The sequence below is a fragment of the Gossypium arboreum genome, chromosome 12 (genome assembly GCF_025698485.1).
Source record: "Gossypium arboreum isolate Shixiya-1 chromosome 12, ASM2569848v2, whole genome shotgun sequence".
Lineage (NCBI taxonomy): Eukaryota > Viridiplantae > Streptophyta > Magnoliopsida > Malvales > Malvaceae > Gossypium > Gossypium arboreum.
Genome location: NC_069081.1, coordinates 89,967,210 through 89,991,364, shown reverse-complemented (window position 1 = coordinate 89,991,364; position 24,155 = coordinate 89,967,210). Strand labels below are relative to the sequence as shown.

General features: G+C 33.6%; 1 protein-coding gene and 2 pseudogenes across 2 annotated transcripts; 1 reads left to right on the top strand and 2 right to left on the bottom strand.

Annotated features, from left to right (window-relative positions):
* Positions 1 to 9,780: 9,780 nt before the first annotated feature.
* LOC108478371 (vacuolar protein sorting-associated protein 53 A-like) lies at positions 9,781 to 12,798 on the bottom strand. Of its 2 annotated transcripts, XM_017780824.2 has the most exons (9): positions 12,306 to 12,798; positions 12,034 to 12,109; positions 11,789 to 11,954; positions 11,593 to 11,670; positions 11,384 to 11,463; positions 11,207 to 11,300; positions 10,997 to 11,075; positions 10,579 to 10,710; positions 9,781 to 10,323 (listed from the first exon to the last, which is right to left on the bottom strand). In XM_017780824.2, the coding sequence occupies exons 3-8, from the start codon at positions 11,807 to 11,809 to the stop codon at positions 10,649 to 10,651; spliced, it is 414 nt and encodes a 137-aa protein (XP_017636313.1). In that variant the 5' UTR covers positions 11,810 to 11,954; positions 12,034 to 12,109; positions 12,306 to 12,798; the 3' UTR covers positions 9,781 to 10,323; positions 10,579 to 10,648. The 2 variants fall into 2 exon arrangements, with proteins under 2 accessions (XP_017636313.1, XP_017636314.1); XM_017780825.2 differs by lacking the exon at positions 11,789 to 11,954 and having other exon boundaries at positions 12,306 to 12,796.
* Positions 12,799 to 14,054: 1,256 nt separating this feature from the next.
* On the top strand, positions 14,055 to 20,725 carry LOC108477557 (mechanosensitive ion channel protein 1, mitochondrial-like; annotated as a pseudogene).
* Positions 20,726 to 21,351: 626 nt separating this feature from the next.
* On the bottom strand, positions 21,352 to 22,994 carry LOC108478762 (putative UDP-rhamnose:rhamnosyltransferase 1; annotated as a pseudogene).
* Positions 22,995 to 24,155: the final 1,161 nt, after the last annotated feature.

Here is a 24,155-nt window from a genome sequence, read left to right as displayed (position 1 = left end):
GCTTTAGGGCGCGTTTTCAAAAACAACAATTGATTTCAAAATACCACGATGACAAGCAAAGCTTCCGCAATGAAAGTATTTTCCAAAATTAATCACTTTTCCTAAAAAAGACTTAATCAAATCGGTTTCCTAGAAATATACATGACGTTAAGGTGTGGCAATGGCGGTGTGCATGTCTAGGATTGGATCCGAAGGAGCTTGGTACTTAGCGATCCGATGGACTCACCTCCTCTTTTCCGGTTTCCTACACGGTGCGACTTCCATCCACTTTAACGTATAATCATCTTTTAAAACACTAAGTAAGTTTTTCTGGATCAACAATATAAAATGTTTTGAATGCTTCGATGTGGCATGTCGGATCTGACCATAACGTTTGGGCCGGGTTTGGGGTGCTACAAAAATGTTATTGTAGGCGAACTCAGCTAACGGCAGATAATCCTTCCAACTACCTCGAAAATTAATTACACAACTCTGAAGCATATCCTCCAGTATCTGAATCACCCTCTCAGATTGACCATTAGTCTAAGAATGGAACGCAGTACTGAAGTCTAATCTAGAACCCAAAGCCTCATGCAATTTCTTCCAGAACCGATAAGTGAAGTGAGGATCTCTATCAGAAATAATCGAAATAGGAACCCATGCATTCTTACAATCTCAGAGATATAGAGCTTCATTAACTTCTACAGAGAATAGTTCATCCGAAGAGGGATAAAATGAGTGGACTTGGTCAATCGATCCACGATAACCCAAACAGAATCCTTCTTAGTGGATGTCAAGTGCAACCCACTATCTAAGTCCATCATTACTCGTTCCTATTTCCATAAAAGAATCTTAACGAGTTGTAACAAACCCGAAGGCAACTGGCGTTCCTCCTTAACTTGCTGGCACGTCAAACAACAAGCAACAAAATCCGTAACTTCACCCTTCAGACCCAGCCACTAGTACAATTCACGGAAATCCTAATACATCTTATTACCACCAGGATGCATAGCATTAGGGCTATTATGCACCTCTCTTAGAATTGATTGCCTCAAATCAGAATCATTCGGCACACAGATTCGACCTCGAAAACACAAAACTCTATCATTATTCAGCCTAAAGTCCGAAGTATTGTCACTCTCAATCTGACGGAACCACAAACCCAGTGACTTATCCCCTAACTGCTTATCCTAAATCTGATCAATCCAAGTCGGCTTAACTTGCAACTCAACTAACAGACTTCTATCATCAAACAGACTAAGTCGAGCAAACATCACTCTTAAATCAGTCATCGCTCTTTGACTTAGAGCATCAGCCACCACATTGGCCTTACCAGGATGATAATATATCGTGCTGTCATAATTTTGAGCAGCTCAATCCATCAACCCTACATAAGATTCAACTCTTTCTGGGTAAGGAGATACTTGAGGCTATTGTGATTCGTGTAGATAATACACCTCTCACCATACAAATAGTGCCTCTGGATTTTCAATGTAAAAACCACTGCAGCCAACTCGAGATCATGCGTCAGATAATTTCCCTCATGTGTTTGAAGCTGACGGGATGCATAAGCCACAACCTTACCATCCTACATCAGAACACAATCCAAACCAACACGCGACACACCACTGTATACCACAAATTTTTTTCCAGATTCAGGATATATCAGAATAATAGCCTGAGTCAGAACAAACTTGAGCTTTTCGAAGCTCGAATGCTGCACATCGGTCCAAACAAAAGGAACACCCTTACGTAGAAACTTATTCAAAGGAGCTACAATTAGAGAGAACTCCTCAACAAAACACCGATAATACCCCGCCAAACCCAGAAAACTACGGATCTCAGATACGTTCTTAGGCTATTTCCAATCAAGCACAACCTCAATCTTTCTAGGATCAACTTGGATCCCCTTATCAGAAACCATATGACTCAAAAAAGTCACCTCACGCAACCAAAACTCACATTTGCTCAACTTAGCGTAGAGCTGTTTCTCAAGGAGAATCTGAAGCACTACTCTAAGATGCTCATCATGCTCATCTTCGGCCTTAGTATAAACCAGAATGTCATTGATAAAGACCACGACAAACTGATCCAGATATGGCTAAAACACTCGATTCATCAGATCTATAAATGCAGTCGGAGCATTCTTCAGACCAAAAGGCATAACTAGGAACTCGTAATGTCCATAAAGAGTCCTAAATGCAGTCTTATGAACATCCACCTCCTTAACTCCCAACTGATGATACCCAGAATGGAGATATATTTTCAAGAACACTGAAGCCCCTTGGAATTGATCAAATTCCCTAAACGTAAGCTCCATCAGATTTGCCAGAAAGACAGCCCCTTGCACCATTAACGGAACACTCCTATAAAGTTTACTAGCCCAAACAGACTACCTTAATGGAATCAGTATAGTAACCTCACTAGAAGTGCTCTTAACAGAAATCCCCAAGTTTCCAGAAACAGAACTAACTACATAGGAGTGTGTAGAACTTATGTTTATCAAAGCAGTATAAAGTACATCAAAAATTAAGAACATACCGGTGATAACATTTGGAGCATCTCTATCCACTCGTCGTCAAGCAGCATAAACCAACGCAGGCTGATTCCTAATACGGTGCTCTAAAGACCCACATCTCAAATAAGCCCTTACCCTCCTCCAACACTCGCCCGGATGGCGCCTACAACAATCTTCACACGGCTAAATCCCAGTAAGAGCAACAGGAGCTCTCACTCTAAACGATCTATCAAGTCTAGCCTTTTTCTTAGGCCTCTGAATAGAACTAGAGGGCTCTGAATCCCTCTTATCCTTACCTCTCTCTCGGTCCCTATTTTGGCATTCCACGCGCTTTAACATTCTCGATGATCTTCATCTTCTCAACCAGAACTGTGAACTCTTGCTCCCTCTATGGAGCAATCAGTACCCTCAAATTATCCCTCAATCCATCCTCAAACCAGACGCACCTCTTATACTCAGAAGCCATCATACCTCGAGTGTAGCGGTTTAACCTCAAGAACTCAACCTCATACTCGACCACAGATCTACCACCTTACGTGAGATTCATAAACTCACGCCTACGAGCATCTACATAGCTCGCCCCTACATACTTTCCCTGGAAGGTAGTCTTAAAGAAATCTCAATTTAAACGATCAGGCTGAGTACCCTTCTCAACTGATAACCACCACTGATATGCCTTGTCACGAAACAAAGAGACTACACACTTAAGTTTTTGCTTGGGTGTACAATCTATATCATTCATGATCCTCTCGGTGGCCTCCAACCAATACTTGGCCACAGTAGGGGCAACTCAAGTGACACCCCTAGACAGCTCAGCACCATTGGACCGGAGTTGTTCAGTTACCGACCCAAGGCTCCCAGAACCAAAATAGGGTCCAGCAACCCTCTCCAAAATCTTCAACATGGCTTGGGATAGTGCGTCGTCCCCAGCCAAACGACTTTGAGACCCAGTCTTAGTAGTAGAAGAAACCGGTGTCTCACTCATATCTAAATGTGGCATACTGCCCAAAGAGAAAGACTCAACTCGAGCCCCTACAGCCCTTTCCACGGCCTCGAATACCACATCTACGAGTTCTACAAGCGCTCATTGTATAATTCGAATTTATCTATATTATAAAGTTTTATGCATCAGTTCCAGTGTTTATTAGCAGATTTTATGCATAAATTATCAAAAGTTCAAATATGTTTTCAGAAGTTTCAGTCTCTAACTATTTCAGTATGATTCTAGAAAGTACTATCTACACTATTTTTAGAATATACTTTCTAAGTTTCAGAAATACTTATAAGATCGGCGTCGGAGACTCGGTGTACCACATACTTTCTCAATTATTCAAATCATTTAAAAACCAATTCTTTTTGAAACACAATTTTAGAATCCAAAATTTTACAGCTTGAGTTTTGCAACCTGACTCTGATACCACTAAATGTACACCCTAAACCTGGCCTAGACGTAATGGCCGAATCTGAAGATGTCACAAAAAATTGGTTTGAAAACGGAGTTGTCTTGTCAAATAATTCACATTTCATAATTCACATACATTCACAATTTTACTCAAAACACAATTTAATTAGTTCATTTGCCAAAAACTTATTACAGCCGAAGCCTTAAAACCGTTATATTTGAAAATAAAGTCGTGTTTTTTAGAAAAACCTTTTTCTGCGTAAATCGTTGTTTTAAGAGAAACATTTTGTTGAGGCATGCAAGATATCGTCAAAAGAAACCAAAACCAAAAGTTAAAAATCATACAGTCTACAAAGTCCAAAAAATTACAAACTCTCCATTGAAAACCAAAATCTTAAATAAAACCATAAATGAACAAGTTTTAATAGTTTACGGTCGAGTGGTCACCGCTGAGTCTCTACTGCACTGATCTACCAAGTCCGTAGATTACTTGAATGGAACAGAGACATACAGACATGAGTTTTTGTAACTCAATATGTAACCCTACAAAATTAAACATGCAAACATACAACAATCTCGTAATCAATCAGGTACAAATTCGGGCTCGTGCCCATTTCAGATACAGTAAACAAAATCAGACATACAGAATCCTACCCCATCCTCTACACATCATCTCCGACCATCCCAACACACCATGTGGGGTTTAAAACACCCACCCATCCCTACACACCATATCGTGCCATTGCAACACGTCAGATAATGTGCAGCCAAGCTGCCAGAATATATGTGATGATCATCGTACAAAATGCTTCCTCATCATATACAATTCCCACCCCAAAATCATATACAAAAACAAATACAAAAATAACAGACTAGACATGCTCAACTTGCTTATATATAGATATCAGAAATACAGATAGCAGAATGGACAGTCATGCTCAGAGCATACTATCATAATATCAAATCACATAAATTAAAGTTTGGTTAGCCCTTACCGACCCTACGGTAGGCCCACAGTCAATCGGAGCGACCCGTGTGTCCTTAGAGAAATTTCTAGAATTATGAGCCCACATGCCCATGTGGCTTGCCCATATGGGCCCACACGGTCTGGCCCAAAAACCCACATGCCCGTGTGGTATGCCCGTATGGGCCCACACGCCCAACTTGGCCTAGCCTGTGTGGCTCATACGGTCGCGCTCACGCCACTACATGGTCGTGTCTTGCGCACGGCCATGCCTTTGTCGACCACACGGTCTTGTCTCGCACACGACCAACCATACAGGTGACCACACACCCTTGTGGTGTCGATAGAACAGTTTTTTGGCTTTTGCCGAAGCCTCGTTTTTTGTATTTTGGGTACACACTTGGTATCAATTTGATGCGAAAACTATCCCAAGCCTTTTAAGACCTAAAAACAGTGTACCCAACATCGATTTAACGGATTAGTTAACAAATTCAACACAAGAATTGATAAGGAGTCGACTTACCACCGATGCCAAAATGCCTCTAACGTGCACTAAACTGCTAAAATACAATTCTCCGTTTCACAATCTTCACCTAAACACCGAATCCATCAATAAATCTCCCCAGATTTCCATTGCAAAAATCTCAAACCAAAAATCAACGAAAATAGAGTTCTACTTACCACACCAAAAGGAGAATCTGGCAATTCCAACAATACGATCGAACAATGGGTTCACAAGCCAAAACGAAAGAAAACCAAAACAGAGAGTTGCAGAGATGGAGGAAAAACGTCAGAGAGGGGAAAATAAAGAAATTTTAATGTGATTTTCTTTGTAGGAGAGAGAAAATTTGAAAAATAAAAAGATAAAAATAAAAATAATAGATATCCCATATCGCTTAATTTCCTCCCATTAACCCACTAGCTCAATTCTCTCAGTTTCAAAATTTTAACTCCACTGAAACTCTAACAGACAACTGAGCAAAATTAATACTCATACTCACACAGAGGTTCAAACACAAGACTTCCAACACACCTACTCCCTTACCACTTGAACCAACAAGCTCATTGTAATATAGATTAACAGACAATTTATATAAGCCCACTCAAGAAGGGTAAGGCTTGGATCAAAAAATAACAAAATTAGCAAAGATGAGGCTTGAACCTAAGACTTCTTAAACTTACCCAAAACACTCAACCACTGAAGTAGATACACATTCATGTTAAATAATTACAAAATCAAAAATAAATTATTTATGGTGTTACAATAACAATCTCAAAAACATAAAATTTACTAGAAATAAACTCAAAAAGCATACCATGTATGCTCTAAAAGAAGACTGAATGCTCAAACCCCCTTCCATGGCTTCTTTCATTTAAAAGGAGAAAGACGATTGCCTTGATCGTTTTATTTAATTTTCACATTAATTAGTTAATTACCAAATTGCGATTAATTATACATTCAATTTACACATTCAATTAACCGTCCACTATATATAAGCACATGGCATATTTACCAATTAACTCCATAAATTTTTATTTCCTTAACTATTAAATACCTATTACTAATAAAAATTTACTTTTGCAACTCTTACAATTGGTCCTTTTAAATTAATTAACTATCTGAACATTGAAATTTCTTAATCAAACTTTAATACAATCTTAACAACACTTGATCCACTTGACTTTAGAGTCTTACCACTTAAACTTAATTAATCATTCATATAACATAAGTTACCATATTAAAAACCTTTTTAAAATAATATTTGACTCGTAAATATTAAATAATAATATTTATGAACTTATTAAATCGAATTTGTTGCCTCGAAACCATTGTTTCGACACCTTTGAAAAACAAAATTTTACAATATTTTTTAAAAGAATTCTAAAAATTTCAAACAAAAATTCTAAAAAATATATAAAGAAAGTTAAAAAAATAAAAATTTTCTAGAATAATATTATTGGGACCTAAATAAGTTAATTAATGATTCAAGTTTATAATACTAAAGTATTTTTATTATTTTTTGAAAAACCTTGAAGTATATACGGTTTCAAATTTATGTGCTTTAACATGAAATTAGTTATTCTCTAACAAGATTTTAATTTCACATGTTTAATTTTTTTAATTTAACTCGAACAATTTCATTCGATTCGACTCGACTCAAATTTCATTTCACTCAACTTGATTTGAAAAAATTTCAAATTGAGTTAGGATGATAAAATAGGACTCGTCAACTCAATTAACTCAATTTTTTTCACTTGGTTCGATCGAACACTCACCCCTATTTAAGAGTAAGTTTAGTTCAATTCAATTGGGTTTTTTGAATTGTTGAAATTGTCCATGGTAATTTGATTTGATTTGGTTTTAGTTCTTTATTTTCTATACTAATTTTGAGTTTTAAATTTTTTAACTTATTTTTGAAAAAATGAGCTTTGTTTTATGTATTTTAGACATTATTTGGTAAAGTTTCAAAGTGTTTTCCAGAACTATTTTTTTTAAATAACTAAATTTTCAAGTAAAAAACAATTACTTTATAGTATTTTTTATAAGAAATATTTTTATATATTTTTAAATTCATTTACCATTTTAAATATAAATCATTTATTTTTACATCATAAAAATTAAAATTAATTATAAAATAAATAAAAATAGAATTTGGTTAGGTTATAATAACAATAGTGTTTTTATATTTATTCAATAATCATCTAAAAAATTAGGTTGATTTTTTATTTTTCCAAACATACTATAACATAACAAATTAAAGCGACTATTTACCATTTAATCTCGAGATTTGAAAGGATTTAGACAAAAATATTAAGTTTAAAATATGGGTGTAAATAAAAAGACTCATTTTATAAATGAATCGAGCTTTGAGTAAAAGATTTCAAGCCTAAACTTACTCCAGACTAAAGTATTAGTATTTTATATAATTTTAAAAATAATAAATATATGCCAATAAAATCTTGAGATTGTTAACAAAAAAATTGAGGCATTAGTTCATTGAGTATTCAAATTCGAGTTTTACAATAATTCATTGCAATTATCATAAAAGTGAATTTAGTCCAATGGGTGGATTTTTTGCATTTTACATATATTTATACTTGTTTGCGATTATAAATATAACTCTAGTACATTCTATTTTAGTGATTCTGAAAAATATTGATAAAAGTATATTTTTGGTCGTAAATTGGTTTTGTAAAAAATCAAATTAATTTAATTCATATTAATTTTGAAAATGAGCAATTAAGAATAATTAATCATAAAAGCATTTCATCAATTGTACATGATTTTGATTGGTATAATTATAAATTTAGCCCACAAAGTTTACAAGTTCTATCAATTTAGTCGTGATTTAACAAATTTATCCCGCAACATTTGAGCGAATGTGTAAATATTGAGGTCGAGTTTGTTGATTTTTTTAGAATTAAATCTAAAATGACAAAATATATAAACATTGAAGGTTAGAATTGTTATTATACCAATCAAAATTATGTACAATTAATAGAAGACATTAATTGTCTTTAGTTGCTCACTTTCGAAATTGAAATTGATTTAATTGCTCCAATTTTTTAAGAGGGACTAATTTACTTAATTTCAAAATTGTAAGAGATTGAAGAAATTTTTTACAAAAAAAAGAAAGAAGAAAAGAAACATTTAATTTAACTTAATCTAGAAATATCGAATTAAATCTAAATATTAACAATAAAAAATGGGCACAAAACATTAAGCTCATATTTCAAAATAGGCTTAACCTAAACATAAAAATATGTTTAAAAATATTGTCTTATCCTGACCCTATCCAACCGAAGAATAATCTAATCTCAAGCTACCAAAACAAAAACATCAACAGTACGATTAGTTCACTGTAATTGAATAGAGCTGTAATTGAATAGAGCTGTAATGGAATAGAGTTGTAATCAGTAATTCAACTGTTTGGTTGAATGGAATGGAATAGAACTATAATAGCATTCTTTTGTTTGGTTGAATGGAATAATGTTGTAATAGCATGAGGAAAAAAACTAAAATAATCAGAATACCCTTAGCAAAATTTTTGGTAGGTAGATGATTATTGTTATTGTTATTAAAATTTAATAAGATTATTATTAAAATAATTAAATAATAAATAATTTAACCATATTTTAACATAATTATTATTAAATATAATTTAATAAAATAATATATAATTTAATAAAACTCTTAATATAATTATTATATGAATTAAAAATCATAATATATAATACTATAAAAATAATATATAATCTACTTTATTATTTTTAAACGCAATACATATTTAATGTGTTAAAATATCATTTTTAAGCATTAAAATTTTTAATTACAACTTTTATGGCAAATAACAATTCACAAGTACTTCATGCATTTTTTAAAAAATTATGAGCTTTTTATAATTTTGATTTTATTTGAATATTTTTATGAATTTTAAATTATTTTTGATGTGCATAAGATAAATAAGTTATGTCAAAATAAAGTACATATAAATTATCATACGGGATATCAAATTAATATTTTAACCAACATTTCCGTTAAAAAATCCCCTCTTTTTAATACATTAATTATCAAAGTTAACTTAGGAAAAAAAAAACTAAGAATTGACAAAAGATTTTTAGGTTGAGGGAAAAATTAAAAACCAACGAAACCGATGAATCCAAAATTTCAGTTTGGTAATTTTAAAATTTGACTTATATAGTCAATTAATTGTGTCAAGTCTTTTTAGGTGATTACCGGTATATTCGATTTTTAATATAAAAATCACACTTACAAATTCATACAAAAGGAAAGATGGTAAAAAGTTTTCTTTGGGAATTTTATGTGCAACAAAATGATAATGATGGTGATGCTCAAATCCTCAATAGACTACTACTAATCTGTGATCTTATGATTTCGTAATTGCAGAGAACAGATTTGTTAGATAGCAGAAAAATTTCTCAGAATTTAAATAAGAATCTAAGTTGTACAATGCAATTTTTCAAATATAAATTGCTCCCTTGTTAACATGGTAAATATGGCTGGAAATAGGACAATGTGAGAGGGAGACAGTCAGATGCCCCTGGAAATTTGAAACAAGATCTTGTATTATCTCATCCATTGAATACACAAAACTTTTCAACGCCAAAATTACACCCACAATCATCCGAGATATTTGTTTGTCGTTCCTTCTTGCTCTCAGTATCAAGTAGCTTTTCTCTAAGTTTCATCACAAGTTCTTCAAGAGCACTGCCATTTTACGCCAAAAACCTTCTAAAGGCTTCCTTGCCATGGAGTTTCCTGTCGTTGAAACTGTAAAATGCGCCAGATTTTGTAACAAGTGTGTGTTTCATTGCCAAATCTATGATCTCCCCTTCCCGGGATATTCCCTTGCCAAACTCAAGCTAAAATTCAGCTTTCTTAAATGAAGGGGCAAGCTTGTTCTTCACAACCTTCACAAGAACTTGACTTCCAATAGTCTACAGATTAGACATTTCAAAAACACAATGAGACATAGAACATATACAAGAGTGAGATTTGCTGGATTGCAGATAAAGCTACATGTTTAACTTGCTTGGGAATGTAAGAGAAAGTTCAAAGGAAATTTTAACAGGTTGCTCAAGAGAGTTTCAATCAAGCTAAGAGTAAATAAACATATCATTTATATGCGTTTACCCACTACACATAAATCCAACCAACAAACTGAATAGGAAAGAAGGGTGCGAGTTTGATACCTCTTCTCCTTTCTTGACAAGTCCTGTTCTCCTTATATTTAGATGCACTGAAGCATAAAACTTCAAGGCATTACCACCATAGGTAACTTCGGTTGGCCCACCAAATCCAAATGTCGAAATTTTTGACCTCACCTGATATGTTTAAATAGTTAGTATGTACTAAAAAAATATTAAAAGCTACATTTAATTAGCGGTAACAATTTAGCTAGGAAATATTGCATCAATCAAACAGCCAACAAATTAGTGGTTAGAATTATTAATAAAGCCTTTAAATGGGGCAAAATTCAAAAAGTTGACCGAAGGGCAAAACTCACAATGTACACAGAGCCAGAGACTACAACATTAATCAAACTAATTAATGGTTAGAATTATTAATAAAGCAAGAAGGAAACTGAGAGAAAGAATATGTGAAAAGTACTTGTTAGGGTCCAGTTTCTGATATCTGCTTGCATTTGAAAATATTCATGTAGAACCGGGGGGCCAACCGATGATGCAAGCTGCAAGAATTAGCAATAAGAAAGTTACACAAAATATCTATCTACAAAAGGAAAGAGAGAAGAAAAAGAAAATAGTAAGAGTGAACCATGTTAAGAGACATAGTGCAACACCCCTCTTTTTTGGTATTTACCTTGTCCAATAAGAACTGGAAGTAAATAGGTGAAAGAATGCTCCAAAGTACACGAATGCTACTACTAAGGATCATATTTATGCCATTGACATATCTGCCACAAAGACAATAAGATTGCTTTCAAAAGTTGACCCTAGCATGGGTGAAATTAAAATCTTAAAAAGGAATGCATCTTACCCTGATTGGTCCCCAACGCTTTCAAGGGTTCCCCATGGAACACAGGTCATTGTAGCCATTTCGGCATCAAATTTAGTTTCCTGGCCATGCATAAAGGTTACTAAAGATTTGGTTATAACCGTTGAAAATTCATCTTGTAAAATAGCAAGACCTTGTAGAACCAACAGAAGCAATGTTGCAAAATGAATTTGTTATGAAGTAAGCAATACCTGCACTTCAGACATATCCACCCGGTCTGCAAATTGAGAATCGATGATTTTGGATACACTTTCAGCCAGTTCACCAGACTGTCGAAAAATTAGATGTGGGTTACTAAAACTCTAAAATCAGTTTTCATTATCAATGTAAGCATGAATCTTAAGTTCGTCTATAACTAGAATACATGGGCATGATGTACATCTATACCAATATATAATACACGGGCATTATACTTAAGAAGCTCCAAGATTCCCAAAACCAAAGTCATTGATGTAACAAAAGCCAGATGCCTCCCACTTCTTGGCATGATGTAAACCACCAGCCCAATTTATAGCAATATCACATAACTGATTGTTTAATCTTCTTGCAGCATCTGCCAGCCATGACAATCAATTACAACTGAAAATGCACAAATCAAATAAAGAGAAACAGCCCACCATATCAGAATTTACCTATTGTCCCACCAGCATAAATTTGACAAAGTTCAAACAAGTTTTCAAACATAGGGCAGTCCTTCTCCAAGATTGTCTGGGAAGAAGAAAATAGAAAAATATGGAAATCAAACTCCAAACCTATATACATCAGAAAAAGCATAACCTAATCCTTTCTCCATATGATATTTGCATGTTAATTGGAACGGGTGAAATAAAGATGACAATTTTGATAGAGAATTTCTAAGAGGGGAGAGAATAAGAAAATAGATAGCAAAGGGAAGAAGACTAACAACAATCGTTGATAATTGATCGGAGCCTCGCCGTTCCCACAATCGCTGGGCTGCACAGTGGGAGACGTGTGCATTTCTTTGGAAAGCTCCGCCTTCGACATTGATTTCTCCATATTTTCCAGTTCACGCAAATCCACCACACCCAAAATCCAAAAACAGAGAGTATTCTATGCATTTTATGAAAAACCCAAAAAGATTTTCGTTTGAATGATGAGTAGAAGTAGGAAGAGATTTTCCTTTGAAAAAAAAATCTATTACGAGAGCCATTGAATAGGCATTCAGCGCCTAACCCTCTGAATGGTTATGCAGCGTTTACGCGTAATGAGCCCGCACGGAATAGCTATTCGGCGGTCAAATTTCAACCAAACAAATGAGTCACTGTAGTGCGTGGAATAGGGGCGGAATGGAATGGCCATTCCGTCGAACCAAACATGATGCAAGGCTCCATGCTCTTGAATAATCAATTCAATAATACATTTACGTTGTATAAAGAATTAAATTATGTTAAATTAATAAAAAATTAAACCTCAAATTTTAACGTAGTAAAGTTACAAGCCATTTATTGGTTTTGAATCTCAAAAGGACTAATGAGCCCTAAATTATATTACAACAAACTAAAATCACCAAGTATTGAATTAACAAAAAAATCTCTATGTACACTTAAATTACTCTAAAAGTATTGTAAAAGTTCTTGTACTAAAAGTCATATTATATTTTATCCCCTACTAAAAATTGAGTAAATTAATCTTTGTAGGTTAGATCAAATAATAAAGTGATCCTTCTATTAAAAAATTTATTAATTTATATTTTTAAAAACTAGTTATGTGTCACGTGTAATTATCTAATTATTAAAAGAAACAAAATATAACCTAATTCACACTACAAAAGCTCCATTGTAGTTTTACCCTTAAATGGCATATACAAACACACACAAGTCTCAATGAATTGGTTCTGTATTGAACTTTACAGATTCTCTATAGATGAGTTCCTTGATCTTTTGTTATACTTATAATCCATCACAACATCAGACGAACATAAAACATGATGTACGATAACGAGATTACACACATTTTCATGAACTAAACAAGTCTCTGGCAAGCCTCCGTTTCCGCCCTCCATTGATCTTTTGTTCTTCTTTGGAAGCTTCACCTCAAAGATACCCTCAAAGGCTACCGTCAAAGGTTAGTGAAGTTTCTTATAGCTTTTATTACTTTATTATTGATTCCTTATAATAATATGTTTCGTTTGGTTGCTGAGAAAATGCAAGAAAAAAAAAAAGCTAATCGCTTAGAAATTTGAATTACTTTATGTCCTTTATGCATATGAATTTGAATTACTTATCGCCTAAAACCAACTGGACTGAAATCTACTCGCGGAAACCATTAGTTCTAACTCTTTTTTTTTTTTGGTTAATTCGTATTTTTATTATTGAAATTGTATTAACTGTGTCTAAATTTATTCCAATGTTCAATTCTGCACAAATTTTCTTGATCATGAAATTGTGATTGACGTTTTTGAATTTAGCTTTGATAATAATTCGTTGAAGGTTTTGTTATTTGCAGAATGGAAATTGTTTGTGGATTCAGTTTGTTATTCAAATTTTGTAGATGTTCACTTTTTTGGACCATGTGAGTAACTCTCAGTTGCTTTGTTGCTGTAATGATTGGAATTAAGCTTTCAAGACTGAGGTTATTTTCTAATTCCCTATATTCCTCTTCAAAATCGTCTTCGGCTTTATACAACTCATTAATGAAGCGTACAGGAATTGCTTATAAGAACTATGTCAGACCATCTTATGGTTCTGTGAATGGTTTCTATAACAAAACAAAACTTCGTTGTGCTGCAAAGTTTATGAATATTTGTAGTAAAGTTGCGGTCTGTTATTGCATTATCCTCGACTTCATCAAATTTTCCTTTCCAGAGGGTGTTTCCTTTTGTTTCGATAAGCCCAGTGTTGATACATCAATCGCAGTCATTGTCTTTCAGTAGCAAGGCAGATAAGGTTTCAGCTGCTTCTGGTGGAGCGGAAGTAGATGTTAGTAAAAGTGATGGTATTCGTAGTGGTTGGGGTGATAAAGTCAAAGATGCTTGGCATAGTGCTGCGGATGCAATGGGTTATACTGGGCAGAAGGCTAAAGAAGTCTCCAATGAACTGAAGCCTCATGTTTATCAGTTGCTTGATACTCATCCGTATCTTAAGGATGTGGTTCTTCCTGTTGGCTTTGCTTTGACTCTCACCATATTAGCTTGGGTGGTCTTGCCTAGGCTTTTGAGAAGATTTCATGAGTATGCGATACAAACTTCAATCCTGCCATCTAGAAGAATGCTTGGGGATCAAGTGCCATATGATAAAAGCTTGTGGGCAGCTTTGGAGGATCCAGTGAGATATGTAATTACCTTCGTGGCAATCTCTCAAATGTCAGTGGTTCTGGATTTCTATGTTCAACTCTTTGTATCCATTTGTTCATATGTTTCTACATTTTTATTGGGGTCTATGAATAATGAATAAAGATACCCCTGGACTTGCAGTTGCATGCTGGTGGCACCAAGTACTGATCCATCACAATACATTGTGCAGGCATAGAGGGGTGCAGCTATCCTTTCATTTGTCTGGTTTTTGCATCGTTGGAAAACAAACGTGCTTGGTTGTGCACTGGCTACTAAGACTTTAGCAGGGCTTGATAGGGAGAAGTTGTTAACTATAGACAGGTTTTCATCTGTTGGTCTATTTGTTATTGGGATTGTGGCTTTAGCAGAGGCATCTGGCGTAGCTGTGCAATCTATTCTGACAGTTGGTGGTGTAGGAGGTAGATTTTTCTGTTAAATGCATATGTTCTTATCTGTTTCAGTCCATGTTAACAATAAGATCATAAGTTTACCGTACAAAAAGTATGTAATACTCCGAAAATTTTTACAGTAAAATATTATCCGTGATATAGTAAAATAAGGAAATAAAGTGACAAAAAGGGAATTTTTGAGTTATGTCAATATTGGGAAGTATATTATGATATATTAATTCAAGAAAGGACTAAATTGCAAAGATGAGAAAAGTCTTGTTGCATAACAGTAAATACTCAAAATTTAAGGGGTTGAAGTGTAAATATAAAAAAGTTGAAGGACTAATGGTGCAAATATTTTAAGGGTGGAATGATCTAGAAACCAAGAAAAATTGATGAATTAGGACCAAATTGAATAGGTGAAAATTTATAAGGGACTAAATCGTAATTTTACCAAATTAAGTGATGACTCAAGGATGAAATTCTAAAAGATCATGAAGGGCAAAATGGTCAATTAGTAAGAGAGAGAATTCTAGAATATAATGATTATGTTGATGATATTTTAAATTAATTAATTAGATAAATATTATTTTATTAATATTTTTATGAGATGTTTATTATTATATTATTATTTATTTAGTATAAAAGGAAGGAAAGATGAAGAATTAACATCACATTTCCTTTCCTATGCAACCAACGTTAGAAGAGAAGGAAAAGAAAGAAATTTTATTTTTTTTTACAATTTTGTCCTTCCACCAAAAATTCATCATTTTTACCTAAAAATCAAAAGAATTTCCATAGCTACTAAGAGAGAAAAATGTTAAGGAGACCATGGGGAGTTAGAATATCAAGTTAGATTCAAGAAATAGAAGCTGGAGGAGAGAGAAAATTAAGTTAAAGATTAGTATCAATAGAACAAAGTAAGTATATCAAGATTTCAATATGTTTTTAAGTTTGTTATTATTGACAAAGCATGGAAATAATGTTATAGTAGAGTTTTCTTACATAAGGTCCTATGTTCTTGATATGTTAGTGAAGAGAAAATAAGAGAAAGTGATGAGAAATGGTGTAGAAAAAGAAAATAAAGGTGTTATAACATGGTAATTAATATCTTGTACTAAAACAGTTTTGGATAGCAGCAGTAGTATAACTTTGAAAAATCATAAAAATTTTAGAAATCTAATTATAGGATGAATAAAATATGAAATTAAATCTTATCAAGTCTAGTTTCTTATAGAAGAAATTATGTAAGAAATGGAATTGTAAATCATGAGATATGATGAATTTTGTGAGACAAGGTCAGAATGATTTTGGGTTCCCCTGTTCTGACTTTGTAAAATCATAAAAAATTGGATAGAAATAATTATGGGCTTAAATTTATATTTTTCGGATCCTTAATGAGTCTATTTTCAATATAAACAAATGGGAACATCATTAGAATTCTGTACGAGGAGATAATTAAATTTTAGTGAAGAAAGGCCATAACTGTCAGACAGCAGAACAGGGGTAACTTTAAAGAATAAACTGTACTTATTGGATAAACAAAAAATTCTGAAAATTTTATGGTAAGAAGATATATGAGTCTAGTTTCAGCGAAAATTAGAGGATCTTAATTTGGAGTTCTATAGCTCCAGATATAAATAATTTAGTGACTATGATGCAGATAGACAGCTTGAATATTCATAAAAGTAAATAATAAAAATTATTGATAATGTTACTTACAAGTGTGTTATCTACATTAAGGATGTGGAATGGAGAGGAGGAGGAGGAAAAATATGTATGAATATTCATCAAGCATGGCTAATTTGTATATTTTAGGCTCAGGGACTAAATTGAATAAAAGTAAAACTTTATGGGCAATTTTGTAAAAATGTCAGAAATGACCAAATTGCATGAAATGGATTATTTTATTATTTAAATTACAAAATTGAATGAAATTATTAATTTAGTTCAAGATCGGGGGAAAACATGTTTTAGGGATTAAATTGAAAAGTGTTGAAATTATGGAAAATTCTGATATTTTATAGAATTCATGAACTGTTATCAATACATATGAGAATAATAGCTGGAAATAAGGATTAAATTGCAAGAATTTTATTTTCCTTGACCCTAAGGATGAAATCGTCATTAATTAAAAGTTTAGGGGCAAAATGCTAATTTTGCCTAGAGCATTAATTAAATGCATTAGAATATGAAATGAATGAAAATGATGATCAAATTTATTTATAAAGATCCGAACGACTCAAATATGAGACTTAATCGTAGAAAAGAAAAGATATCGGATTAATGAAATTATAAACACAAACAAACAATGAGGTAAGTTCGTGTAACTTGAATTATATTCTTAAATGCTTGAAATGTATGTTATTGATGTGAATATGATTTGAATGTTCATTGTATGAAAATTAATGAAACATTGATATATTTGATAAAATGGGAAGAAATCCCGGTTGAATGAAAGGAAAATTCGATGGATTTCTGAAAATGAATTGACGGTAAAAAGGATCTAGCCCGGATGGGTGATCCTATCTTGATATAGCCCTCCCGAAGAATATGTGTAAAATGGATTTAGCCCGGACGGTAATCTCAATTAGGGTCAATTTAGCTTTGGACTGGTAATTGATTCAAGCTCATTAGAGTAATTGTCATTGTAGGGATTTAGCACGATGGTAATCCCGACAATACTCTATGAGTTTATATTACTGAGGATTTAGCCTGGTGGTAATCCCATTGTAAGGATGAGGTTTTTGAGTGTGCTCTCGATATGAAATGTGTAAGACCATGGTTGAAAAATACCATGGCAACTCGATATGAAATGAATAAGACCATGGTTGAAAGATACCATGGCAACATGACGGAAATGAATAAGACCATGGTTGAAAGATACCATGGCAGCGTGACATGAAATGAATAAGACTATGGTTGAAAGATACCATGGCAACATGACAGAAAATGAGAAAGACCATAGTTGAAAAACACTATGGCATCATGTCAAAGATAAATAAGACCGTGGATGGGAGACACGATGACATCTATTGAATAATTGATATTCAGGTAATATGTATCAGATGACGAATGGTTATATGAAATAGTTGTGTAAAATGTTTACAAGAACTGGTCATATAGAAATATATGTACAAAATAGTTGTATGAAATAATTATGAAGATAGATAAATAAAATAAGAATAAGTACATGGAATATAATTTATGTTAAATTTGATATAAACTTTACGGAATAAATATACATAAAATATATGGAAATGATGGTGCATGAAATATTGATATAACGAAATGATTGATATATACTTATGAAGAAAGCGGTAAGAGAATGATATGTTTCATGACATGTACATATATGATTATCTTTGATATGTTGATATAAGGAAATTATGTAAGTAAAGATAATTATTAAACTCAAGTGTAACATGTCGAGAAAATAAATATATAAATGTTGAATTTATATGAAATATATGCAAGTATACTAACAATGATGTTGTTTGACGTTTAGACAAGTGTCAAGCTATTGATTGAATGGTAATATGTTTAATTATAAGAAGTATTGAAATGGTAAGTACTTAGATGAAAATAAAATTTAAGATTTTGCGAAATTTTTTTTATGATCCCGATTTAATTCTGGCTGATTTTTAATGTATGTTTGGGGCTTCGAGGGCCCAATAGAGAGACGTTATGATTATTTTCAAAATATGAATAATAAATGACTCAGAATTATCTGAAAATATTTAGTAAACTCCGGTAATACCTCGTACCTATTCCGGCAATGGATACGGGTAGGGGGTGTTACAAAGTAGGTACTTTTATCTGTGATAACTCAAATAAGACTTTTCTTTTAGTGTTTTTCTTATCATCAATCTTTGGTGTTAGAATGATTTTTAAGAATATGCAATGGTTTAGGAAATGCTAATTTTACATGCTTTATTGCCAAAATAGAAAGGCGCCAAATTGATGTTTCTTGAATCCTCATATTTGTAGATATAGTATGCGTCACTCGTTTATCATCTTCAAAGTATTCATATAACTAATTCAATCTCCTTAATAAGAGTGGCTACTGCTTTTTCTGCCAGGGACATCTTTGGAAATGTGCTCAGTGGATTGTACATGCAGTTTTCGAAACCCTTTCCTTGGGTGATACAATAAAGGTAACACAAATGAACGTGTAATTTTCTTTTAGTGAAGGAAAAATGTTTTCTTTCTTTCCGTGTGAAAGGATCCACTCAGCTTTTGTAATAGTTACAGTCTACAAAGACAAAAATAGTTTTTTCTTTATTTCTAAATGTATCTGATGAACCCTGTATTTCATCCTAGATTGTTAAGAACTGACCTTCTCTTAGAAAATTGCATGGTTGGATGTTGTACTTAATAATTTATTATTCTTGCTGGCTAATTCTGAGTTGTCTGTTAGAATCAGTTATCATCTTTCAACTTAGCCTGAACTGGCTCTTTCCCTCCTAATTCCACTATTCACTGACTCTTAAGTTAATTCTCTGAAGTTAATTGGGGTTTATTTGATACATTCTTCATGATATATGAGGTCATGGGCAATTCTGACCTTTGCAGAGATGTCAGTTATTTATTTCATCATACCGGGAACTCTGTCATATAACCTGAATGCCCTTTGTTTTGGTGGTAGCCAGGTAAATTTTGATTTACACTTAGTGATTTTTAAAAGTTTTAGTTTGTTCTTTTATTTATTTTTCTTTTCTGCAGGATTACTAATAAATTGTTCTTACTGCAGGCAGGATCTATAGAAAGTCAGGTGGTTGAAATGGGACTGACAAGCACAACAGTACTGAACTCTGAGAGATTTTCGGTTCTGGTTCCGAACTCATTTTTCTCGAGTCAGGTTGGTATTTTTCTTTTTCATTTCTTTTGTTGAAAGAGAAGAAATCCTTGTTTTCAACTCATCAACTCTTATAAGCGTATGCTTATATGTTTATTTACACACAGTAGTCGTACTAAAAAGGCCAAAATTATCGTTGTTTTGTTTACTATGTAAAATTTCAGGTTATTGTAAACAAGTCACGTGCCCTATGGCGTGCAGTGGTGACCAAAATTCCCTTGCAAATTGAAGATCTGGACAAGGTTCCTGAGATATCAAATGAGATCAAGAGCATGCTGAAATCAAACTCAAAAGTTTTCTTGGGAAAGGAGGTCCCTTACTGTTTCCTGTCTCATGTAGAATGTTCTTATGCAGAACTAATCGTTGGATGCAATCTCAGACATATGGTAACCTCTCATCCTCGGTACTTTTCAGATGCATCTTGTATGAGCTTGGTCTACCTAATTAATCTCAACTCTTTTTTTTTTTGATCTTTGGTTTGCCTTGACCTAGCCTTCAACCTCGACTTATAAACATTGTTTTCGCATTCAGTGATTTTGTTGCGATTTGCTAATGCTAGATATTTGTTGGGATCATCTCTGAAATTCATCATTTTAAGCCTGACTTCTGTTTACCTTTTCTCATTTCACTGATATCTACATTGTTGTTTTGATATGCAATTATAGAGCAAAGATGAATTGTACTCTACACACCAAGATATTCTTCTGCAATCTGTCCGGATTATCAAGAAGCATGGTGCTACATTGGGCAGCACATTCCAATGTCCTATAGGTCAGCGATGCTAAGAGAATGAGATCTTTTGCACCCAAGTTGCAATTTATGCGGTTAGACGTCTTCCACAACTGGAATATATCTTGAGATATAAATCGTGTTTGGTGATTTCGTGTTTTTACATTGTTGTGGGACTGGAGGGTCACCATTTTAAATGGATTCATGAAGAAATGGGTATGACTAGAGGTGTTCATGGACCGAGCTGAGTCCTAGTTCCAAAAAATTCCTCACCCGATCACGGTGTGCTTACGCCCCTCCAAAGGCCTATTTTACTGTTTAAAAACAATGTTTTTATTTAATTTAATTATAAAAATATATAAATACTAATATAAAATTAATTTTTATATTTTTATAATTTATAAACCGTAAACTGGTACAGTCTCTGAGGTTGAAAAACATAAACTCAAGCCCGGCCCAAAGCTGGCCGAGCTGCCCGGCCATGAACGCCTCTAGGTATGATTTGGTAAAGAATTTTCTTTGCATATATATATTGTTTTGGTAGACAATAGCACGCCGTAGGACTAGAAACCACAATTCTAAATCATGTGAACTAATATTTTATACATCGCCAATTTAGTTGAAAATGTTTTTCAAGAAAGAAACTCTAGTAGTATGTTGTACTGATCGGGGCAACTATAAATTTGGTGTCGTTTAATTTCATGCCATTGCAGTCATTGAAAATGGTGATATAACATGGGACAACATATAGGGCAAGTCAAATTATTAAAGTGGACATTGAAATAAAACGGAAGGTACCTAACATTTTGTCCGAAATAAATAACTTAGCATATCTTCATTCCTCCGTTTTTGTTTAATTTGCAGCTCCATTTTCCTTCAGGTACTCCACAAATCTATTGAAGTAACTGTCATGTCGGTCTCGGTTCCCAAAAACTTGAGCTGCTTCCCTAGTTCGGATTCTTAGTTTCTCTCCTTCTGCAGACACCATTGCAAGTCTCAGAGCTTTAGCTATATCATCCCTGCTAAACGACCCATCTTCACTTCTCTCTATCTCTACACCCAAACCCTTGTCTACGAAAAGCCTTGCATTCAATGGTTGGTCTATCACAAAAGGTAGCACCACGAGAGAGTGTCCGAACTCCAGTGTTTCGATAATCGAGCCCCACCCGGCGTGAAACAAAGATCCCCCTATTGAAGAGTGTCCTAGTATCTCCAACTGCGGTGCCCAACCAAAGCAGACCATCCCTCTCCCTCGCGTACGCTCTTGAAAACCACAAGGCAACGCATCAAGTTCATTGAAAGCCCAGTGGGGTTTCCTTAGTGCCCATAAAAACGGTAACCCCGATAGTTCCACCCCATATGCTATCTCATGTGTCTGTTCTTTGCTTAGCTTGCACTCGCTCCCGAACCCTACAAACACAACCGAGTTAGGCTTTTGAACATTGAGCCACCTAAAAATTTCATCGGTTTGTCTTCCTTGGGGTTTTTCCGGTAGTAGCAAACCAATGGGAAACACTGGTTTGCTGCCACTGATGGTTATCTTCTCGAATGCGTTTAAGTACTCAGCTTCATATTCAGGGCAAGTACGAAACGCAACAGCTTTAGATGCCTGTAAAATTTTGTGAACCCTGTCAGCATCCGATATCCCGGAAGCATTCTCCCCATGAAATCCTTCGTGCATGGCAGTAGCTAAGGATTTAGGATAACGCAATGGAGAAGAAAAACCAAACCACTCAGGCGGTGACATCAAACTTTCTGGGGATAACCTCATCAACGTCTGATTCAAAAAGAAACTATAAAATGAAGCCGAAAAAAACTGAGAAATTAACGAGAGGGATATGTTGTTCTTGAGCTATTTCCATCATCCAATGAGGAATCACATCAATCAAAATCCAATCTGGCTTTTGATCTATGACGAACTGTTTCACCGGTTGACGAAGCAGATCGTATGCAATCTTCAGGTACTGGATTTTCTCGAAAGGGATATCGACAGTCGCCTCACAACCTTCGGGCAGCTGTTGCTCATCGTCTAAGTTTGGCAATGGAAAGACCACTAGGTCTAAAAGGGTTGCTATGTTTGATGGAACATTGGACAGTCTTTTAATGTTTCCAGGGGTTGATATGAAGGAGAGTTTGATACCTGCTTTGGCTAATTGTAAAGCGAGTTGAAAGAAAGGTATAAGGTAACCAAAAGCTGACCATGGAACCATCACTATATGCAAATGTGTGGTAGCCATATCTGTAACCAAGGCAATACCCTGAGTCTAACCTACAGCCAACAAAGATAAGGGGGAAAATTTAAGAGTTAACAGCATCAAACCTCTTCAAATTATTGGCCAATTTTACTTTGGTCCTTAAATTTCAAAAACATTACAATCCAATTCTTGAATTAAAGTACCGTTCCAATCAAGTTCAATTGATTTATTTGATGATCTACTCAGGGTAGTTGCTTATGGTACACAACAATACTTTCAATTGTTAAGGAATTGATTCACTACTTGATGGACAGCACTTTAAAGATTTTTCTCGAATAAGTCAACTCCTTCAACTAATAACTAAATTAACGAAAAAACTTACTTAAAACAATATTTTAATTTTATGATTTTATTTAAATATTTTAAATTAATTCTTCAAGGTTTGGTAAAATTATACCAATAAATAAAGATCTAAAAATGTTTTTGTTTTTTAATAATATGCCACTTGTTTATAGTGTAATCGGAAGTTGCAGCAAGTTGGATTTCTTAATTTGTTAATATTAGTGCATTTGTCCGACAAAACTTTTAAGTTATTTTCTGTCGGTAGAAATATGTAAGAAATAAACCCATTTTGGTTAAATTATCGAATAAATAAATCCAAATGAGATCCAATTGATTTTTTCTTAATATATTAATGCCACCCTTGTACATCTTTAACTTTATCGGTTGGCAACCACTTCTCTTCAGCCTCACCTGTAATGGAAAATATTATTTTATAATAAATTATTTCAGAAATTTTAAATGAAATAATAAAATTTAGATTTTTAACATTTCTATGAATTATTGACCTATTTAAAAATTTTCTTTTTATTTTGTGACTAAATTAAAATTGATTTTGTTTTAATGATTAAATTGAATTTTTAGCTATTAATGAGGGGTTAGTCTTGAATTAACCCTTTTGTTTCATTTTAAGATGATGGTGATGTACGTGTGATGTTATTATTATTAGATTTATTTTTTTTCTATTAGGATTTTTTGTGATATATGTTTTAGGATAATTATATACAACTTGATTAAGTATCCAGTAAAATTAGTTGAAAATTCTTGATTAAACCCCCAATAATTTTTTTTTATAATTTTTGATGATTTTTCAAAGTCAGAATAGGGGAACTTAAATTCATTCCGACCTTGTTTCATGAAAATTAATATATCTCAGACTATAAAATTATGTTTCTTTCACCGTTTTTTTCATGTGAAACTAGACTCAATAATTTTTAATTTCATATTTAAT